Below are 21,159 nucleotides of genomic sequence, written 5' to 3'. Positions count from 1 at the left end.
AGTCTAGTGAAACTAACCGTGAATCATTCAAAACTCTACATATTTATCGTTGTCAAGGTACCCACAAAACAAACCGCCTAGTACCCATCATCTTTGCTTAGTTTGGGGCTAGTTCGATCTGAGTAAGATTGCCCCAAAATATTTATTATTTATTATGTCTCTTTTATTAGATTAACACGATTTTTTTAAGATTCTCTACCAAGTATAAAAGATGAAACCGGAATGCATATTTTGTAACCTTTCTCTCATTTTAAACTTATCCTGGTTTTTCTATATAAAGGTATCGTAAATGTTGGAAAGAGATAGTTGTAAATTTAGCATTCTACCCGTTTCTGTTCAAGGTGGGACATGATACGGAATATTAAAGACTTGTGTAACTCTCGCTTTGGTATCCTCACGTACAATTGACATCACTTTAGCAATTGTACCAAATACGTAGTAAAGTGTACTGGCCAATTGCGATTTCCTTAATTTTCAACTGACCGTCAAAAACGTTTTCAATTAGACTTGTTACCTCAAAACCTGCGTCATTGCCAAAGCGATTTCAAGAGACACTTAAGTATTTATTTAAGGATGACTCACGTTAGACCGGGCCGTGACCGGGCCGGAGCTTCCGGCGCTTACTTTTCTATGACTCGACAGGTGATCACGTGATGCTTTCCATAGAAAACGAAGCGCCGGAAGCTCCGGCCCGGTCACGGCCCGGTCTAACGTGAGTCATCCTTTAATTGAAAACTCTTTAATTTTGCGTTTAAATTAAAACATAATTTTATAGGGCCTATCGCAAATTTCGCGGATAAGCGCAACCACGACCATGCAACTTACGTAAACAAATAAACTACAGACTTGAGGGGCTACCGCGAAAACCGAAATTCGCAAATTGCGGGAATTTTTCTCTTTTACTCCAATGAAGGCGTAATTAGAGTGACAGAGAAAAAATCCCGCAATTTGCGAACTTCGATTTTCACGGTTATACCTACTACTCCATTAAATAAAATATCCATACTAATCCATATCCATACTAATATTATAAATGCGAAAGTCTGTCTGTCTGTCTGTGTGTTCCCTCTTCACGCTTAAACCGCCGAATCGATTTAGATGAAATTTGGCATAGAGATAGGTTGAGTCCCTGAGAAGGACATAGGATAGTTTTTATCCCGAAAATCATTCATTAAGAAAGTAAAAAGCGGGGTGGAATTGAGATAATTAATGAAGTGTCTTCTAATTTGCGTGCAAAATATGCTCAAATTGAATAATTGCTATGAAATTTTTTCCAGGCGCTATGCTTGCTTTAGCTGCTGTTAGTAAGTCCGCGCAGACGAAGTCCGGGCAAAAGCTAGTAATAAAATAAGTTGGTGCTGCGTGCTGGTCAGAGTTTAGAAAAGTAAATAATGAATATGCAAACATTACGTTACGTCATACTCGTGTTACTTTAAAATAGGAACGTCTGTCCGAACATTAAATACCTAATTTCACGGTTTAGACTCACTTGTTTTAGTGTAATTAGACATTTAGACTGGATACATCTCTGACAAAGTATCTAATATTTAATTGATTCCATATTTGTAATTGTTTTTTGTAAATTTTGGTTATTTTGGTATTGTATTGCTTGTAAAAATTGACATGTAAAAGTGCCCCTGTGGCCTATTTGCTGAATAGATGTTTGATGTTTGAAGGCACAGACCCATCGGCATACAGCCACAATTGATAATTGTGTAAAAATATTTTAAACGGCTATTAAATTAATCACTCGCGCGACATGTAGGAGACCTAGGCTCTCCGAAACATGTCGCGCGAGTGACTAAAACAAGTGAGTCTAAACCGTGAAATTACCTATATTTAATGTTAGTGTTAGTATGTCTCACAACAGTTTAAATTCGATTACTGATGGTCTATCTGAACACTTTAATCACACAAACAAGACCTATCGTGAAAAAACAAAATCTAAAATATGACAAGTAATCTCACTGTACCTACACTATAGTGTAATAGATCTATATCACTATATATCCAATAGGCTAAAAATGTCATATAATAGTTATTGTTAAAGTAATGTCAAATAGTATCTAACTGTCAATACGGATGTCAAATTCCGTTTTATGATATTGATATACATAATAACATTAATAACTTAGTTCAATAATATAGTGACAATATATCATACTAATTGATTTACAATTCCATGATTATTGTGACGTAAGTGGTGACCAAAAGATAATATGTTAATGAAAAAAAACACGAAAGATGGGCTCATAAATATCTACAGTGTGTTTTATTTATTACGGACAAAAATAATCAAAAATAATGAGGTAGTCATATCTTAGACTATTTATGTCCCTACAGAAATTTTAATCCAAATAATGGAGTTATGGGACAACAAGGGAAAATCAGGAAATTTAAGGATATGCTAATATTTTTTGCTTAAAATTATACGAATTAATGTTGGGTGCTAATGCACTTGTTTAGAATTGGTTACTTTCTGCACTTGTATCATAAGTAAGTATCTTTTTTATTTGGCCCCCCTTTGGTGTCCCGCTTCTGTGCCACATAAAGGATGACTTACGTTAGACCGGGCCGTGTTCGGGTCGGAGCTTTCTATGGAAAGCATCACGTGATCACCTGTCATGTCATAGAAACGTAAGCGCCGGAAGCTCCGGCCCGGACACGGCCCGGTCTAACGTGAGTCATCCTTAAAGTGTATAAAAAAAACAAAGAAGGATATGATTGAAACATTCGCCGCAATCGGGTTTTCTATCTTTTTTTTCGTTTATTCGTTTATCTTGTTTCGGTATAGGTAATATCATCGATGTTTTAATCTTATATTTTATTCATAAGTATAAATCTAGCCAGTCAAGTTCTTTAGGTCAAATATTATCTTAATTAATCGAAATCGCAAGAGACCCCGTGTTTATGTTATTTGATTTATTATAATTTGATTTATGTGAGTCTCACCGAAGGTTAAAAAAATGAATTTAAAAAAAGTATACTAAGTTACCTAATTTACGTTTTTTTGCAGCAAACTCGCATAGCCCCCAACTCCCTCCCATACCACCTACTCCAGTCCGAGGTGGAAGGGGTCCACGTGAAGGCGTACCTCTTTAACGTGACCAACCCCGTGGAGTTCCTGAGCGGGAGGGACCGTAACATGAAGATGCAGGAGATCGGTCCTTTTAGCTACAAGTGAGAGGTTATTGTTAAGTTAGTGTAATAAATGCTTAAGTATTGTTTAGAAAACCGGCTCGATTTTCATACGCGCCGTTTTATATAATATATATATTGTTACTTTTTCCGGTTTTACGGCCGCCATTTTTTATTTAATAGACACTTAAAACAACTAGATTCTGACAAAACGATGGCCATCTTAGTAATTGAAATCAATTAAGAGGCTTACATGATTTAAAATAAAAATATGTCACACGGGCAGTTATGCATCAAAAATCACACTGCTCGCGGATTGACACTGTTAAGTTAGCCTTGCGCGTTATGAGTTAAAAAACCGGCCAAGTGCGAGTCGGAGTCGCGCACGAAAGCTTCCGTACCATTACGCAAAAAACGGCAAAAAAACACGTTTGATTTATTTTATTGTTTTTTTTTAAGTATTTGTTGTTATAGCGAATGCGCGTAACTTAAATAGGGATTTTCACGGTGACATATTATTTTGTTCTTTACAGAGAACTTCGCTCCAACGATGATTTAGAGCTGGACCTAGAAGAAGGTGTGGTGCGATACACGCCCAACGTCAATGTAGTGTTCGTTCCTGAAGAGTCTATCGGACGCCCAGAGGACATCAATGTCACCATACCTAACATTGCTATGCTGGTGAGGGAATTTGCAATCCATACTAATATTATTAGCGCCTGGAGAAAGTCTTATAGCAATTATTCAATTTGAGCATGTTATGCACACAAATTAGCAGACACTTCATTAATTATCTCAATTCCACCCCGCTTTTTACTTTCTTAAGGGATGATTTTCGGGATATAAACTATCCTATGTCCTTCTCAGGGACTCAACCTATCTCTATGCCAAATTTCATCTAAATCGATTCAGCGGTTTAAGCGTGAAGAGGGAACACACAGACAGACAGACAGACTTTCGCATTTATAATATTAGTATGGATGCGAAAGTGTCTGTCTGTGTCTTTCTGTCTATGTGTTCCCTCTTCACGCTTAAACCGCTGAATCGATTTAGATGAAATTTGGCATAGAGATAGGTTGAGTCCCTGAGAAGGACATAGGATAGTTTTTATCCCGAAAATCATCACTTAAGAAAGTAAAAAGCGGGGTGGAATTGAGATCATTAATGAAGTGCCTGCTAATTTATGTGCATAATATGCTCAAATTGAATGATTGCTATGAGAATTTTTCCAGGCGCTATACTGACTAAGCCCACGCAGACGAAGTAGCGGGCAAAAGCTAGTTACTTTATATGTACCACATCGGTTGCTGACAATAGCATATAATCTCCCTGGTAGTGAATACCATCACCCACACTGTTAATTGACAGTTCGTAAACCTTATTACAAAAGGCATAAGGTCCATGGATGGACAGTTAAGAGTGTTACGGTTTGTACCTAAACTGTTATCTTCCCTTTAAAATTCTGTACACACCCTGTTTGAAGAACCCCGTACTGCCTACTGAGAAAACTAGGTCGGCGCGTTCGCAGAAGAAAACTCCTTTAAAACTGCACAGTTTATTTATAGTATGGCAATTATATTTTACACTGTTCATTTATTAGCTAGCTTATAATCTAAATCTACATTTGTCCAAGTAGGTGATGGCTGCACTCGATACGGTTTTAAAATCTTCCACTGGGCCATCGTACTTTGTCAGTGGGCACTCCAAGACGATATGCCGAACTGCACAGTGCGCGATCATTATGGTATACTAGTAGGCTAAGCATAGAAACGCCAAGACAGTATCTCGTGCGCGAGATAGACGATAGACTACCCGTCTTTTTGTTCATTAGAGAGAGAAGTAGCGCTTCTGGGTGAGAAAATGAACGCTCTCCCGACGGCCTCGAAGTTTCAAATTAGACCAAAGCATAACTCACTATAGTTGTTAATACTTTAACTTTTCCACCGCAGAGCATGACGGCCATGATGTCCTCATACCCATTCTGGACGCGGCTCGGCTACAACGCCTTGCAGAAGCAGGTCAAATCACGAGCGATCATAACTGGTAAGTAATATAGCATACTAACCAGCCCACGAATTTGTCCGTAAAAAACTTCCAAGTCCTTAGTACTTCCGTAGGAACTTTAGGCCCTCATTGTCGGAATTATGTAGTCAGCAACATGAAAATAATCTTCACACCCATAACCTTGTCATTTACCTATAACAAACTAAACGAGATCTTATATTAAATGTTGCAGTCCCGGCACACGAGTACTTATGGGGGTACGACGAAGCCCTCATCACGGTGGGTAACACGTTCATGCCCGGATGGATACACTTCTCCAAGATGGGGCTCATGGACAGGGTAGGTTAGACAAATCATTTATCGAATTGTGTATACCATCTTAAATGCCTTTATTTCAAGTTTATTTGTAGTTTATATTATTATTTAAAGTTTATTGCTATTTAATTATGTAGTCTCTTTTACTTAATAAATTCTCTATAATTTAACGTCGAAAAACAAAGTAGGTACCTGCGAAAATCTTTGATGTCGTGGCATTGGATGACTGGACCTGTTCACACATTGATTAGTGCTTATTGAGAGTTCATACATTTGCCTTGCGTTTATTGGCAAATGTATGAACTTGCAATAAACACTAATCAATGTGTAAAGAGACTAAAGAGGCCCCAGTGTGAAGGCCAGCAACACAACCCACAGACACACTTGCTCGTATTGAGCTTAAATCATAATTCTTTAGTAAACTCATAACCTACCTCGCCTACCTACTTAATTTGAGATACAGATGTAGTGCATTGTTTGCTATCGTATTTTCTCGGAAACATTCGTATTTGTCATGCTACTTCAGTAAACCTCAGTATCTTTTGTACTGAGCCTGACTGAAATAGCATAAAGGATGACTCACGTTAGACCGGGACGTGTCCGGGCCGGAGCTTCCGGCGCTTTGTTTTCTATGGAAGGCATCACGTTATCACCTGTCATGTCATAGAAAAGTAAGCGCCGGAAGCACCGGTCCGGACACGGCCCGGTCTAACGTGAGTCATCCTTAACACATTCTTGCGTTTCCGTGATAATACGATGGCAAACAATTATGCACTACATTGCAACGTCCATTTTATTTTCAGTTATACGACAAGACGGTCACAAACCGACTGGTAGTCGGTGCGACAGATGCTGACAAGTTTGAGATTAAGTCCATGAACGGGATCAGTGGACTAAAACCTTGGGGATACGAGGATAGTAAGACCAGGTACATATGCAGAAAAATACCTACAATAAATCGGGTCACTCACGTATTTTATGTTGAAAATCGCTCGGATCGCCCTGCAGCCCGCAGTCTGCGCTGGTCCGCCTACTCGAGCTACCGATGATGTAACTCGGTACAGAGTAGAACATATCGAGCGATTTTTTATTTAAAATACGTGAGTGACCAGTTTTAATATCTTTAATATCTCTGACCTGGGTCGATTTATTTTTGATGACTAAACATTTAAAATCATCCTCATATCATATCCTTCTTTCAGAACAAAATGCAACAGCTTCACCAACGCGTACGAGGGCGTGGCTTACCCAGATGACATGACCCCTGACAAGGAAATCCGGATCTTCCGGAACGTTCTATGCCGGTTCCTGGAGCTGGACTACCAGGTAAGGTTACCAAGCATCAGGAACTTTTTTAAATTTCAGAAATTAGGTTATCATTTTATTTGTCAGCACTTGGAATTGATTATGTTTTATACAAATAAAAAATAATTAACTGAAATAGGTAATTAACTCTGAAACTAAAGTAGATATCAAAACCGGCCAAGTGCGAATCGGACTCGCGCACCGAGGGTTCCGTAGTTTTTAGTATTTGTTGTTATAGCGGCAACAGAAATACATCATCTGTGAAAATTTCAACTGTCTAGCTATCACGGTTCATTAGATTCAGCAAGGTGACAGACAGACAGACGGACAGACGGACAGCGGAGTCTTAGTAATAGGGTCCCGTTTTTACCCTTTGGTACGGAACCCTAAAAAGCACCTATATAAAAAGAACAGCGACTATACTGCCTGAAGCCGGATTCGAATCGGCGTCAGCTTTGTGGCATTATTAGTGCCAGTTGCACCATCCGCACTTGACAGACTGATCAACGCACCCGGCGCGCCGCGGCGGTTTACTATACAACTTTCCATACAATAAAATTTTGCGAACTCTTTAACGATCTTGATGGTGTCTAGCGTAGTTAGCATCATCTTTTGACGGTCAGAATTTAAAGTGCACGTAGTTGTCTGTATCTTTTTTCATGTAGTGTGCACAATAAAGCATTTTATTATTATTTGTATCTCCTTGGATATCACGGGCCTATAAATCCCGGTCTTTTGATAGGCTTGCGTGGGGATATAGATCCAACACGTAGAGGCCCCTTGGAGAGCTTTAATGTCATGTAGAATGCCTGCTGGAACCCGTTCACAGGCGCAACAATAGACATCCATGAACCGGTCGCAGCAGGCATTGGGACTATTGCAGAAAAAGTGAACAGTATACCGGTCTATGGATTGAAGTTTGGGTTGACAATGAGACTGGGCTATTGTAAAGAGCTCCGGACACCTGCCATAACAATGTTAATACACGTTATCGAGGCAGGTGGTGACTTGCCGCTGACTAGATGGGCCCCTGAAACTGCCGTCGTGAAGACGACCAGGAGCAACACCGGTGTGAGCGGCTCAGGGGTGTCGAGAGGTGTGCGCCGCTTTCTACCCAGTGGCTGTTAGCAGCCACTGTGCCAACTCGCGTCTTATGCATCTTTCACTTCCACCCCTGGAGCATATAGCTCTTACGACTCCCCTCTGGCCGGCCAATGAAGGCAAGCCAGAGCTGAGAGTCCTGCGGGTCCCCTTGGGGTCCACTCCGACCGACGAAGACACGCCGGCGACGGAGACCCTGACCGACTCTCTGGAGCACTCGGGTCCGTGGGGTCGTCACTCCCCAACAGCTCGCCACAAGCTGCCCTGCGGTATTATTATTATTATTATAGTTTTCTTAAATTTGAGCGCCTTGTACTTAGTCCACCATGGAACAGAACAGTCTGAATTTTTCCGTAGGAATACCAACATCCGGAATTTCGTCTGGAATTTAGACATTTATTTAACCATTTCCAGGAGCAAATCACCATGGACTTCGGAGCTGATGCGTTGGTGTACAAGATTAGTAATCGGACGTATTCACCAGGGAAGGACAACGAGTGTCTCTGTGGAAAGGGGATCTGCATGGACGGGCTGTCGGATCTCTCGCCGTGTTTTTATGGTGAGTTTTTATGACTACGATAGAGTGTAGTAAGATAGCCTTTCAAAATTTGCCCCCAAAGTTTTAAGTAGAGAGCTCGTATTTTTTTAAATATACAATAAGTTAACGGCAATATTAATGAATAAAGGATGACTCACGTTAGACCGGGCCGTGTCCGGGCCGGAGCTTCTGGCGCTAACTTTTCTATGACATGACAGGTGATCACGTGATGCTTTCCATAGAAAACGAAGCGCTGGAAGCTCCGGTCCGGACACGACCCGGTCTAACGTGAGTCATCCTTAATTTGATATTTGTACGTTGTCCAAAGTGATTGGTTGAAGATGTAACTTGATTAAAAACAGCTCACAAAGATCTTCAATATTTCTAATCTACCCTAAATTTTGGATTCTTCACAAAGTTGTAATTTTTAGTTTTAAATATAGTTTTTTTTGTTAAGTAATCATTGTTTCACTCTAGAATACTAAATAACAGCATAACTGTCACATTGGCATTGTATAGCAGGAAAAATAAATAACTCTACGACAAATATTATTAATGTGAGTATTTTTTAAGTAATTAAAATAATTAACTACTACTGATTCAGCCTAAATCATGCATTTAAGGGTTAAACCTGAGTCTCAACACGACACAGTTCGGCCTACAAGCATGAAACTCCATTGCCTTTCCAGGTCTGCCTCTCGCCATGTCCAATGCGCACTTCCTGAGGGCGCCTCCTGAAATGTACGAGCGGATTGAGGGCCTTAAACCGGACGAGGCCAAGCATGGAGGACGGTTTCTCATTGAACCAGTAAGGATCAATCAATTTTGAATAATTCATGCTAAGTATATATATACAACTTTTCTTTTACCACGAACTCCCAAAAGGCTTTAAAATACGACCTAACGATAATAAGTTAAATAATAAGATAATAATTTTTATAGCACAATTTTCAGTTTAGAATTTGAAATCAAATAGGTACAATTACAATAACAATCATAACAATACAACACAAGATTACAATTTTATTACTAGCTACGAGTTAACGAAATTTGCCATTTTTTATATTTTTTTATTTTGTTTGATGACAGAAGTATCGTTATTCCTTCATCTTCTCCAATACTTCTAATAGAACGTACTGCTCGTATAATTCATGAGAAATTAAAATAATCGTGATTAACACACAAATAGCCAGGATTCAAACCAAGAAGGCAGCTTTGCAGGCAGAGTCACTATCGACAAGGCTAAAAGGCCGTTAACATTTATTTGCATGCTTTGGGGTTTTGTATCAGCAAGAGCAACATTCACACGAGCCCACGAAGAGTCACACAAACCTGCCGCCAAAAAGTTTACTTAGGTTACTTTACTGTAAATTAATTGATTTACTTAAATTTAAAGGTGACATGTTCTGGGATAGCAGTCAGACTGGACGTCTTCCTTCTTTCAATTTCATCTTCTTCTTATAGTTAAGTTAATTCAGGTCCGTTGCAACAAATTTATAACTATACTTTTCTGTAATGACTGTTTGTGCCAAAAAAAAAAAAAAAGCCGCTCCCATACAATCAAAGTCACGCTCTCATTTTAAACCGACATGCTTAAATTACATAAAATATGGCATGAACATTTACGTAAGATATTTCATGTAATTGATTGTATGGCGGCAGCTAGGTTCATGTGTGGGATAAATAACGTCACGGTGACAAAGTAACCGTGACTCGCCGTCAAAAGGTGTCACTGTGACTTTTTACAAACGAACAACGTTACAAAATCACATACGTTCCTACTGTTCCTAGCGCAGTCTCTGTTGCTCCAAATCACGACAAACGCGGAGCGTGACGCTACTGACGCTGTGACTGTAACTCGTCGGCTCTAATCGGGCTGTCGGGAGTGTTCGGAAAAAAAATAACGTTCATTACAGGGCCGTGACGTGTCACAAATATCATGCAGTGACACGGGTAACAGGCGTGACAAAGTCACGATGACTTTTCACTGTGACTTTTTTGGAACGGGATCGTCAGTCACTGATATCAAAATGTTTTTCCCCATGTCACAGATTATATAATACTATACTCCCATGTCTAATGTGTGTTCATCTCTTAAATAAAATGACTTTATGATATTTGCAGCAAATCGGAGCCGTAATAGAGACAGAGTTCGCAGTGCAGGTAAACATCGTGATGGGAGACGTCAGCTTCAACGATGAGGCGAAAGCCATGTCCGGCATGGTTGTGCCCGTTGGATACTTTAAAATTGTAAGTATTTAAGAAAATAGGGCTGGATGATACACTCTATCTCTCCTTCCTCTTCCTGCCCTTATCCCACGTTATGTGGGGTCGGCACAACATGTTTTTCTCTTTCATTCTCCTCTATCTTTCGTCACCTCAGCACTAACTCCTTTCTTTCTCATATCCTACACACACACACACACACACACACACAAACACACCCTACACCCTATGCTATGGGTGGATGTTACACCCTATGCTGGCAGAAAATGAATTCGTGATTTGACAGAAGGTTTCCCCCCCTTAAGGGGAAGATCCATTTAGTCATATATGAAGATGGATGAACAGGCTCTTAAATAGGAGTGGTAAGAGGCAATTGGTCCGGTAAAAAAATCCCCCCCATCCTCTAGAGGATAATATAGGAACATCATCATCTTTATGTCAGACGAAAACTTTGCAAGATGGACAAAATATCCATGCCAAATTGCAGCATTCTAGCACTAACGATCACAGAGCAAAGTCTCAGACGGACAGACAGACAGACGGTCATGGCGAAACTAGAAGGGTTCCTAGTTGACTACGGAAAAATGATCTTAAAGCTGTAACTTTGCCGTATTTTTGTCGGTGTGTAAAGTTCCAAGACAAGCCAGTATTCGAGTTCAATTGGTAATCATTTTTATTTTGCTAAACCAAAAAACGTTAGGTCATAACAATGTTACTCGTAACAGACTTTTTTTTATTGCAGATACTCCCAGCTCTGCCTGAACACACCAAAGACCAGTTAAACCTGATGTACAAAACCGGACCCGCGATCTTCTTAGCCGTCGAGATATCATTGTATATCCTCGGCACCCTTCTCATCGCCTATTCCTTCGTCCAAGTCTGTAGAACGTGGCTCTGCGCTGATGAAAGGGCTATTGAGTACCAGACCCCGAGTGATTTGAAGAAGGCGACGATACTGTGCGTTCCGTTGATGGACTTTGATTCTAAAAGCAATAGTTTCATGTGATAGTTGAGGACGGAGCTGTGTCATCAACAAGACAACCAAATGTAATGCGTCCAGAAATCGAACATCGAAAATCGATCCTCTCTATCGCTCTTGCATTAGGGCGATAGAGATACCGAAATTTCGATTTTCGTTGTTCGGAGTTAAGGCCTTTAGGAGGCAGGGAACCTTATGGGTGAAATACGTGAAAGTAAAGTTGAAGAAAATTATTAGTTTTTCGGCAACGCATGTTTTTTTTGCCGCAATTCATAAAAAATTGTGAGGTCTTTATAAGGTAGTTGTACTGCCTCACTGCGCATAATCGCCGTAACTGCTATAAGCAAGCAAAGCGGAGGCAAATCTGACATATTTGGTGTACAGCAGATTTGCATAGGGCTGTAATAGATCTTGAGACTATATTTATGTTTTTTACCAGGTGGGACTGAAACAGGAGCAAATATTTAAACAGGTAGAAATCTTGATATTGCATGTACTTAGTTCAAAATTAACTGAAGATTTTTTTTTCGTGTTACATCAAGACCACACCATGTTAGGCATAGTATACGTTGGTAGGTGCTAGCTGTAGCATAGAACTATATCATAGTCATAAAGGTGCGTTTTAATGTTTGTCAAGCAAGCCACATAGGGACAGCATGTGACTTTTTGCCATACAGTCGAAGGCAAAAATATCGATCCAGACAAATGGCTCAAAATATGTAAACACGACTTTATTGTAAGGTGTAAGAGCGTACACATATTTTTGAAACTTTGAGAATGTATATATATTTATGCCCTTGACTTGACTGTACATGATAACTGATGTGGTATCTAAAAGTTTTATAAATTGCGAAATTTCGACATGGAATAATAAAATAAATAGGTACATTATCTATAATATTTTAGAAATCTTTGGATACTTTCCGCAAGTTACATATCTGTAATAAAAACGCACTAAAATATTTAAAGGGTCTTTTTCAAAAAATATGTCTGCTGTCTAATTGCCGCGACCCATACAAAATGTATGGAAAGAGTTGTGGCAATTAGACGCAACGGCAGACATATTCTCAGAGAATGACCATAAAATGTATCTAATACAGGGTTACACCGTTTTGCTCAAGCAGTGATACTTTCCACTAGAATAAATAATAGTATTTGTAATTTTCGTAAATTCGTAAATTTAATTTTAATTTACAAGGGGAAATGCGTTTTTTAAGGATTTTAAGTATTTAATACTGATCCATTTAAGTTATTTTAGGGTGTAGGTATTCCTATCTGTCCCCGCCCCACGTGATCAAGGTGGGGAGAGATGGGAATACAAATTAAGAAATAAATATTACTGTGATATGTGGTGGCACGTAAAACATATTTAAAATATTTCTGTGTTCATTAATAGACTTTTACTACCTATAGATTACTATCTAGATAAAATATTATATTTGCCATCATCACAAATATTTAATTCGTTTGCAGATTGTGTTATAATAAAATAACACATTGTATAAATTTCGTATAATTGCCAATTTCTTGCGAAAATTTCTTTATTATACAGATTATATTATATATTTCTTTGTTTACCATATTTTATCGATTGTTGAACAAATGTCCTGTTTTAATTAAATACGAATTCGTAAATATTATTTTAAATACGTCCTCACACTCCATGTAAATATTATAAGTATGTAGGGTTTTTTTGGGTTCGGATTTATATAAATTGCATTTTATACAATTTTAAAAATAATATGTTAACAAATAAAAAAAGGAACAATGGTACAAAAATATGCTTTTGTAAATAAATAATTTATAATATAAAAATTACATCTTTCCATTACAAAACCTCATCGGCGATAAATAAGTGTAAATATGGAGATCAATGGAGATTAATTCAGAAAAAAAAAGTTAAATACTACATGTATGTATGTAGGTAATATTTACGTTTATAACCCATTCCGAAAAATCGCATGAGATTCTCCATTCCTAATTGAAGATTTATTCTTTTTGAACGCCATTTGTCAAACCCGAGAACGTTATGCGCACGCGCACGCCATACGCTAGCAAATAACATACTCGAAATTTTGGAGGTTACTTTGACAACGTACGGTGCCATAGCAGCTGACGCCATGGGCACGACTTCTTACGACGCCTTTAAAGGTTCTTGGCGTTTGAAGGGTTTAATTTTACTTGGCATTCTGTCCTTTACAGATTTCCATTTTTTTAAATTTTGTTTCTATAGGTAATTTTTTTTATATAATTATTTGCTCTTATTGAGCTTACTGTGGACCTAGGTCGATTTGTCGCAGTTAATATTTATTTATTTTTTAAGTTAAGTGATATAATCAAGTTTTTCAATCTCGTACCTTAACTTAAGCAACTCAGCAAGCTTCGTTGCTTAAACACAGTACTCGACTGAAAAGCTCTCTATTATATCACGATTGTATAAAATACTATTACTACTGTTGCTATCATTACTACTAGGACTATTGCCACTATCATCACTGCAATCTTTTTTATCACTATCACTGTCACAACTATCTTCGGAAACCTTACGTTTCATTCGTTTTGCTGTATCTTCTTTTATCGGCTTTTGTATATCTTGGAGCATTTCATAGATATCAGCAGGTCCGTAATATAAAGGTGAGGTGCCTTAGGTGAGGTAGAAGGATATATTGTTGTTAGTGGTACAATTTTGGTGTTTGGTAGTGGTGGTATTGTTGAGAGATTGGCACAGCAAGAAATAGTCATAATTTCGTTAGAGTTCTGTGTCGTTGCAGCGTTGGATTTGATTGTATAAACTTCGTTTTGAATCTGCTGCTTCATATCATCATTCATGTCTTCATTAGGAAAGTCTCCGATTAATTTAATATACTTTGTAATCCATACATTAATAAAATATCAGTGTCAGAATCATAGAAATATGAATATAAGAATAGACGCTAGTTTAAAACCCATGTTTGAAATGGTGAATGATGAAGATGTTATAAGGGAACTGTGCTTTATACACAATGTAATAGTTGATTGTTCATTGAAAATCATTGTACATAGTTTATCAAATGTTACGTAGAAACAAGTGTCGGAGTACTTTAAACAATATTAATTTAGCCCACCAAAACTTCAACTAATAATCACGTAAAAACCTAACAACTCTCCGTTATAAGGATGCCAATTTTTATGGCCTTCTCACATGTATCACAGTTCTATGACGCCCATTATAATCGAAATCTCTAGAACGATTGTCACTATCTGTATCCGTGTAATAATCACTATCATCTGTCTCATCACTATAGCTATATTGATGCTTGCGCTTATACTTCTTCCTGTCTTTTCTGATCAATCTTTGTATATCCTTGAGCGGCGGATGGTCGTGTTCCACAGGCTCGAAGAATGTTCTCGCGTGGACCACAATTGGTGCTTGTGGTGGTGGTGGATACATAAGTGGCATAGGTGGTACAGGTGGTACAGGTATCAGAGGGTAAGGGCAGTTGTTAAAGCAACCAGCTGCAGTACAGCAAGGCTTCATAACTTCACCAGGTTTTTTTGTAAATGCTGTAGTGTTTTCAACAGTATTGTTTAAATTTGTAGGTTTCTGGAGGTTAGGTTGCATTTGTTGTTGCATCAGCAGCTGATTGTAATCAAAAGGTAATCCATTTACTGACAAACTTTGGAAATCAAATTTTGGTAAAAATATTTGGTTGAGAAACACTGCGTAAAGTATAGAGCGCATTTTGGTAATGGTGAAGCAGAATTGATCCGTACTTTGATATACGGAAACTTTGTGTACATAACGAGTGATTGTTCATTGAAATCTATTGAAGGTGATTATTGATTAAGTAACCATTCATTGTTAAAATGTTATACAAGTTCCAGACCAGGTGCATGCATCGGATCGAAAAAAAAAACAACAACAAAATAAAAATAGACCCTTTTAGGGTTATTTAGGGTTCCAAAAAAAAACTCTTTTACCTAAACTCCACTATCCATCTATTTTAGTATACGTAATAGGTAGACTGTGAAAATTTTCATACATGTAATAACAACAAAAAATTATAAAAATAAATTTATTAAAAATAATTACAACATTTACAATCAAGTATCTCGATTTTATTACCTGTTTGTCGTATTATTTCAAACACTTGGTCCGTTCAATTCCAACACTTATTTTCTATGATTACTTTAGTTTGAATTTAACCTTTTACCCATATAAGTAAGTGATATTGTAATTATTGAACAACGTCAAAAGATACTGTGAGGTTAGTAATTTTCTTGTTTGGCGGCGGACTGAATATGACAGTTCTACTGTCTTTGCGAGCGACAGCTGACCTTCGACTATTTTTAGGATATTCAACGCTTTTTGATCTATCTGTTTCTGACCCCATCAAATGTGCAGCGTCGTCCTCGCTAATCTTCTTTTCGAACTTTACTTTACCTTGCTTGCTTATGTAGGATAACATAGGTTTTACAAGCTTCGTTTCATGTACGACTGTCCCTATATCATCACTCGTTTCGAAACTTCTAGCGTTCTTTCTGTAGTTACCTAAATGTCTTTTGCTTTTTTTGATTTTTCGTATTTTCCTCCGATGCCAATCTTTATCAGAATCTGTATCTGTGCCAGAGGAACTGTCTGATGAATCACTTGTTTCGCTCTTCGAATCAATGGGTACTTTTCGCGGCGGACGTCTGAAAGGAAGAGCGGGTGGCAAGGGGAATATGAATATAGGCCCTGGAGCTGGAGGTACCATAGGATACACCGGCATGGGTGCTGGTACTATAGGAACTGGTGGTGGTGGTCTAGGGGGCTCAGGCCTCGGAGTATCGCCATTACTTTTACATCTGCACTTTTGATGACACGGGGAGCAAAACGAATAAAACGCAGGCGTGCAGCTTGGAGCACACACGCACGGTGGACAGGGTGGGCATTGCTTCGGCCTCGGTTTGTCAGCGCAGAACCTTGGAGGAGTGGCTTGTGGTAACACGAAAGGCATGGGGAATCCGAAAGGCAAAGGTAATGCAATTGCACAATTCCCATCACCGTCAGCTTCATTCGGTGCTTGGGTTGTCGTGGTAGTAGTAGTTTTCTTCGTGACTATAACAGGGAATGGAACCGGGTAGGGAACTGGGACTGGTACAGGTGGCGGCGGCGGCGCCATCATGATCATGGGCGGTGGAGGAGGAGCTGGTTGAAACATTGGCATGGGCATCGCAAATTGTACATTTACTGTCCTCATGGCAACTAAGAATACGATTGCCGATATCCATGGTCTCTGTAACAAGACATAATAAAGCTGTAGATATATTATATATCTTTATATTCTAAATTTAGCGAATAAAGTCTAGGAGACTATATATTATACATCTCAAGGCTAATATGATAATCGTTTTTTATAGGCGCATATTAGATTTTTTTGTATTTGACAGTTTGTTTATTATTTTTAATCATATTTTTTGTAATTCGTCATTTAGAGACTGTATACGTCTCTTAAGTAATTATCTAATATTTAATTGAATTGATATTTGTAATTTATGATGTTTGGTGATTTATTTTTATTTCCTGTAAAACAAATTGATATTATGAAAAGTGCACTTGTGGTCTATTTGCTAAATAAATATTTAAGTTTAAGTTTGAGTAAAGTAAGTAATAATGAATTGTTATTTTTGTAGTTACTAGGTCTATCTTGTGTTTTTAGACTCTTACAACTGACACTTCGATTCAGTGCTCTTACGGCCCGGCCACGAAATTGCGCGGCGGCGGCAGCGGCGAGCGGCGGTCATAGGTGCAGGGAACGAAAGGTCCGATCGCTGTGTCTCGCTCCAACCTATGGCCGCCGCTCGCCGCTGCCGCCGCCGCGCGATGTCGTGGCCGGGTTTAACATTTCAGTAATATGTTGAAAGTGATAAACCACGTGTAAACCACTCAACAAAGTTTCATATTTTCTAAAAATCACTGTTTGGGATGCTATGTATGAAGGATAAAGACCACAAAGGGTTGTACGGTTTATAGATTAGATATATTTATTCCCAATTGGAAATTACATGTTATTTCCACTTAAAAATATCACAAATTCACAAAAATATCGCAGTGGTATAAATTCGAACGCATTAAATGCTGCGCATTAAACGTTCGCGGAACGCATTAAATGCTTCCAGAGATCACCGAATAAGAAACACAGCTCTTGTTAATACCTAGCTAGACCCACTACTTAATTAACAGTTTTATTTATTTTCCCCTCACTAGCTCGGAAAGCCGTCTTTTATCCTTTAAAACAAGCGGGGAAAAACGCATTTTATCCACAAGTGGGGAAAGTAATTTGACCTTGAATGGAGCGTGTTTAAGTAGCTTGACAGATAACAAAACGTAAAACGCTCATAAAAATGGTTCGTTCGATATTAATTATCATTAAATAAATGGTTTGAGAATCTAATAAAAAATACCAAATTTAGCTTTATTTAATAATTTTAAGTCATAAACCTTAAAATTCCATAAGAAACGTTAGATTTTTTATAATGATGTTAAATATAATTCTGAACGCACAAGTTGAGTCGATGCAATTTCAAAACGCATCGTTGACATTTCATACGTCAGGTCAGAACAGAAATGTCAACATTGTCATTTGTCAACAAATTTTTTACTTAAAAACAATTCTCACCGACTCACGCAAAAATCAGAATTTCCAGTGTTTTCTGTTATAATATCGTACAAAATAAGTGATTCCAGTGATGAAGATGATCTAACGCCTGTGGATGTTGCACTTTCCTCGCTATAGTGAGAGGAAAAGTTTTGTGTTACACACGGGTGCAAATGTATTTTACTTCTCGTGTGTTGAAACACTTGCTACGCTCAGGATTCTATTTTAGAATAGAACTATAGAATCCTTTCGCGTGCTCGTGTTTCAATTCCACACTCGCGGGTAAAATACAACTTTGCACCCTTGTATAACAAATAACTATTATTCAAAATCTTACGTCCATTTTGTAGTACTAATTTTTAACAGAAAATGTCCAGTAATCGATGAGGTTTAAGGTAACTCGAGTGATCTATGATTTTAACTTTAACACACGGATACATTTTGGAACCAAGTTATATAAAACATTAAATCTGTATGCAAAATACTGGCACCCTACCACTGAGGTTGTGTAACATAGCCATTCAATATTCGAATCAGCTATAAAATGTAATATTTCGATTTGCATAATGTTCAATGCATTAAAAAACTAATGTCAGTGTTTATTGTTTGAAAATATTTATTATACAGGGTGACATTAAATTGGTGATACAAAACACTTGATTGTGGCTCAGTTAATGCCCAATAGTATACTACAGTAACTCCGTTGTTAAAATTAGCTGTATTTAATTATCGCTAATTTTCTAATAAAACAAATAATTAAAGTCCCGAAGTGTGGTTACCCCACGTTAAATACCTAACTGTCATACCTGTCACTCGATGTTTTCAATGTAAGTTAATAATTATCGATATCACCATTTGTGACACTCGTGTAACTAAAGCCCAGTCCAGACGGACGGGAGAATTATGGTGACATTTTAGTGCTCTAAATTAAAAAATAATGCCCGTAAACGCGCCTACTGGCGTCACAAATCTCCATTGTATCGGTCATAATCTTACAATCGAAGAAAAGGGGAATCGGCGGGCCAAATTGGCGTTTGCATCCACACCACCTGATTTGATCAGACAATTTAATCAGATTAGCACAAAACTGTTCCCGTCTGGACTGGCCTTAAGCTGTTTAGTCTTATGTACCCTGATACATTTATGGTAATAATAAGCGAATCAATTTAAATTAAATTATTTATTAATGTACGTAATCTACCGAATGTAACAGAATCTTAAAATACCAACGTTTCAATAAGTAGTGTGCACCTACTTTACCTAAACGTATTTTAAGATGTGTGCAAAATGCCCACCGCCTTCCTGGACACGAAGTCTAATTCATATGATTTATTTTGAGTCTGCATTGGCTTTCACAGAATTGAACACCTCAATTATCTTTTGGCGAAGTTCATAGACGGTATTTGATTCCCGTGCGTACACTCTCCTTTTAATTTCGCCCCGCAAAGGATGTCGAGTCGGCCATGCGAAGATTGGGACTTCGAGACGGCTTTGCGACTGGGCCGTTTCGTCCAATCCATCTGTCAGGGAACTCTTGCTCCAAATGATTTCGCACACTTAGAGCAAACTGCGCTGGTGCACCATCTTGCCGGAAATGAGGATTCTCCAAATTTTGCTCCGGCACTTCTTGTAGCAAAATCGTCAACACGTTTCTCGAGAATAATTTTATCTTAAATTTTGTTGTAAAACCGAAATCTTGTATAAAATCTTATTTTCTTTGACAAGTGACAAGTACTAATCAGACACGTTTACATCATAAACTGTGGCAGGTGATTGATAACCAAAGAGGAAAATGTTCATTTGAAATCATTTAACCTTTTCTTTGTTTATCATTATGTTAGGATAACCATGTGAAGCCTAAAAAAACGGGATAAAATAAAAAAAATTAACAAATTACTTTTGATTATTTTTAAAGCATCAGACTTAATTGAGGGGCTTAGTTTAGGGAAGATGTATGTAAAACATTGATTTTGTATCACCAATTTAATGTCATCCTGTATATAACTATAAGACGAAGATGAGTAGTTTAGTAGAATATACGTTTTTAAAGTAATTATTTAATAAAAAAATATGTTACTAATATTATTTGAAAAATCGTACTTTACGTTAAATTTGAATACTTTTTGATGTTGACATTAAATTATGGAGTATGGAGAACTGGAGTGTCAATTGAACTCCTATCCCACCGGCTTTCCTAATTTTCAAACATTTGTATAATTTATTTAAGCTCAAAGAAAAAAAGAAGAGTTAGCTCCTTATCTACTAATAGTTTTGACGCGCCGCCTAATCTAAATCTACACAAACTCGAACATTTGTTAAATTCATCAACAACTAGACCCGAACTAGAAACAAATTCGCTGTATTTTTTTAACCTTTTGGACGCCAATGACGGATATGTCGGCACCGCAGGTCTAACGCCAAAGACGGATTAATCGGTCAAAGACCACAGAGCAACATAAACCTACGTGCTTGTGCATAAAGTTCATTTCAGTTTTGACGCTTTGGTGACGTGGCGTCCGAATTGACAGCTTTTGTGTTTGACACGGCGTCGAAAAGGTTAACTATGGTATCTGAAGCTACATAAAATAATTACAGACATAGATAAACCTTATCCTTATGTAAGTACAAAGTTTCAGGGCAATCTAGCTAGTCGTTTTAAAATGAGAGCGGAACTACGTTTGTATGGAGAACCGACCCTTAACGTATTTTTGGATCACCACTTACCAGCATGGTAATTAAATCCTACCCGTAGATGAAAACTGACCATCTGCGTGAACGTCCAATGAACTACTGAACGTTATCAGAGTTTGACTCGTTCATTTTTAACACGAACAATGCAAGATAGAATTCAAAAGAATCTCGAGTAAGTACATATTTGTTGCGTCTAAAATGCATTTAGTTGATACTGCCATAAGAAGAAAAGTTTGCACTAA

The 21,159-nt window shown here is 37.9% G+C and overlaps 2 protein-coding genes across 3 annotated transcripts in view; one reads left to right on the top strand and one right to left on the bottom strand.

The window, feature by feature from the left end:
- Positions 1-13,486, top strand: part of LOC134755353 (scavenger receptor class B member 1-like) — a 106,555-nt gene extending 93,069 nt beyond the window's left edge. For both annotated transcript variants that reach the window (XM_063691885.1, XM_063691884.1), the window contains exons 4-13: positions 3,017-3,180; positions 3,672-3,819; positions 5,088-5,181; positions 5,375-5,481; positions 6,261-6,385; positions 6,660-6,783; positions 8,278-8,422; positions 9,091-9,209; positions 10,526-10,651; positions 11,370-13,486. In XM_063691885.1, coding sequence (XP_063547955.1) covers positions 3,017-3,180; positions 3,672-3,819; positions 5,088-5,181; positions 5,375-5,481; positions 6,261-6,385; positions 6,660-6,783; positions 8,278-8,422; positions 9,091-9,209; positions 10,526-10,651; positions 11,370-11,633 — 1,416 coding nt within the window. In that variant the 3' untranslated portion in view covers positions 11,634-13,486. The remainder of the gene's footprint in view (positions 1-3,016; positions 3,181-3,671; positions 3,820-5,087; positions 5,182-5,374; positions 5,482-6,260; positions 6,386-6,659; positions 6,784-8,277; positions 8,423-9,090; positions 9,210-10,525; positions 10,652-11,369) is intronic.
- Positions 13,487-14,772: 1,286 nt separating this feature from the next.
- LOC134749121 (uncharacterized) lies at positions 14,773-16,801 on the bottom strand. Its single transcript, XM_063684027.1, has 2 exons — positions 15,924-16,801; positions 14,773-15,262 (listed from the first exon to the last, which is right to left on the bottom strand). Exons 1-2 carry the CDS (start codon positions 16,799-16,801, stop codon positions 14,773-14,775), a joined length of 1,368 nt encoding a protein of 455 aa, XP_063540097.1.
- Between the last annotated feature and the right edge of the window lie 4,358 nt (positions 16,802-21,159).

The sequence above is a fragment of the Cydia strobilella genome, chromosome 2, assembly GCF_947568885.1.
Source record: "Cydia strobilella chromosome 2, ilCydStro3.1, whole genome shotgun sequence".
In the NCBI taxonomy this organism is placed as follows: Eukaryota; Metazoa; Arthropoda; class Insecta; order Lepidoptera; family Tortricidae; genus Cydia; species Cydia strobilella.
The sequence above is the reverse complement of the archived record's forward strand: the minus strand, read 5'-3'. Positions and strand labels throughout refer to the sequence as shown.

Bases quoted from the DNA above. Each gene is read 5' to 3' on its own strand.
- LOC134749121 (XM_063684027.1), bottom strand. From the start codon at position 16,801: ATGCCCATGCCAATGTTTCAACCAGCTCCTCCTCCACCGCCCATGATC. The intron at 15,263-15,923 runs GTCAGCTGTCGC...TGATTTCCAAAG, and splicing joins TATCCTAAAAATAGTCGAAG to TTTGTCAGTAAATGGATTAC.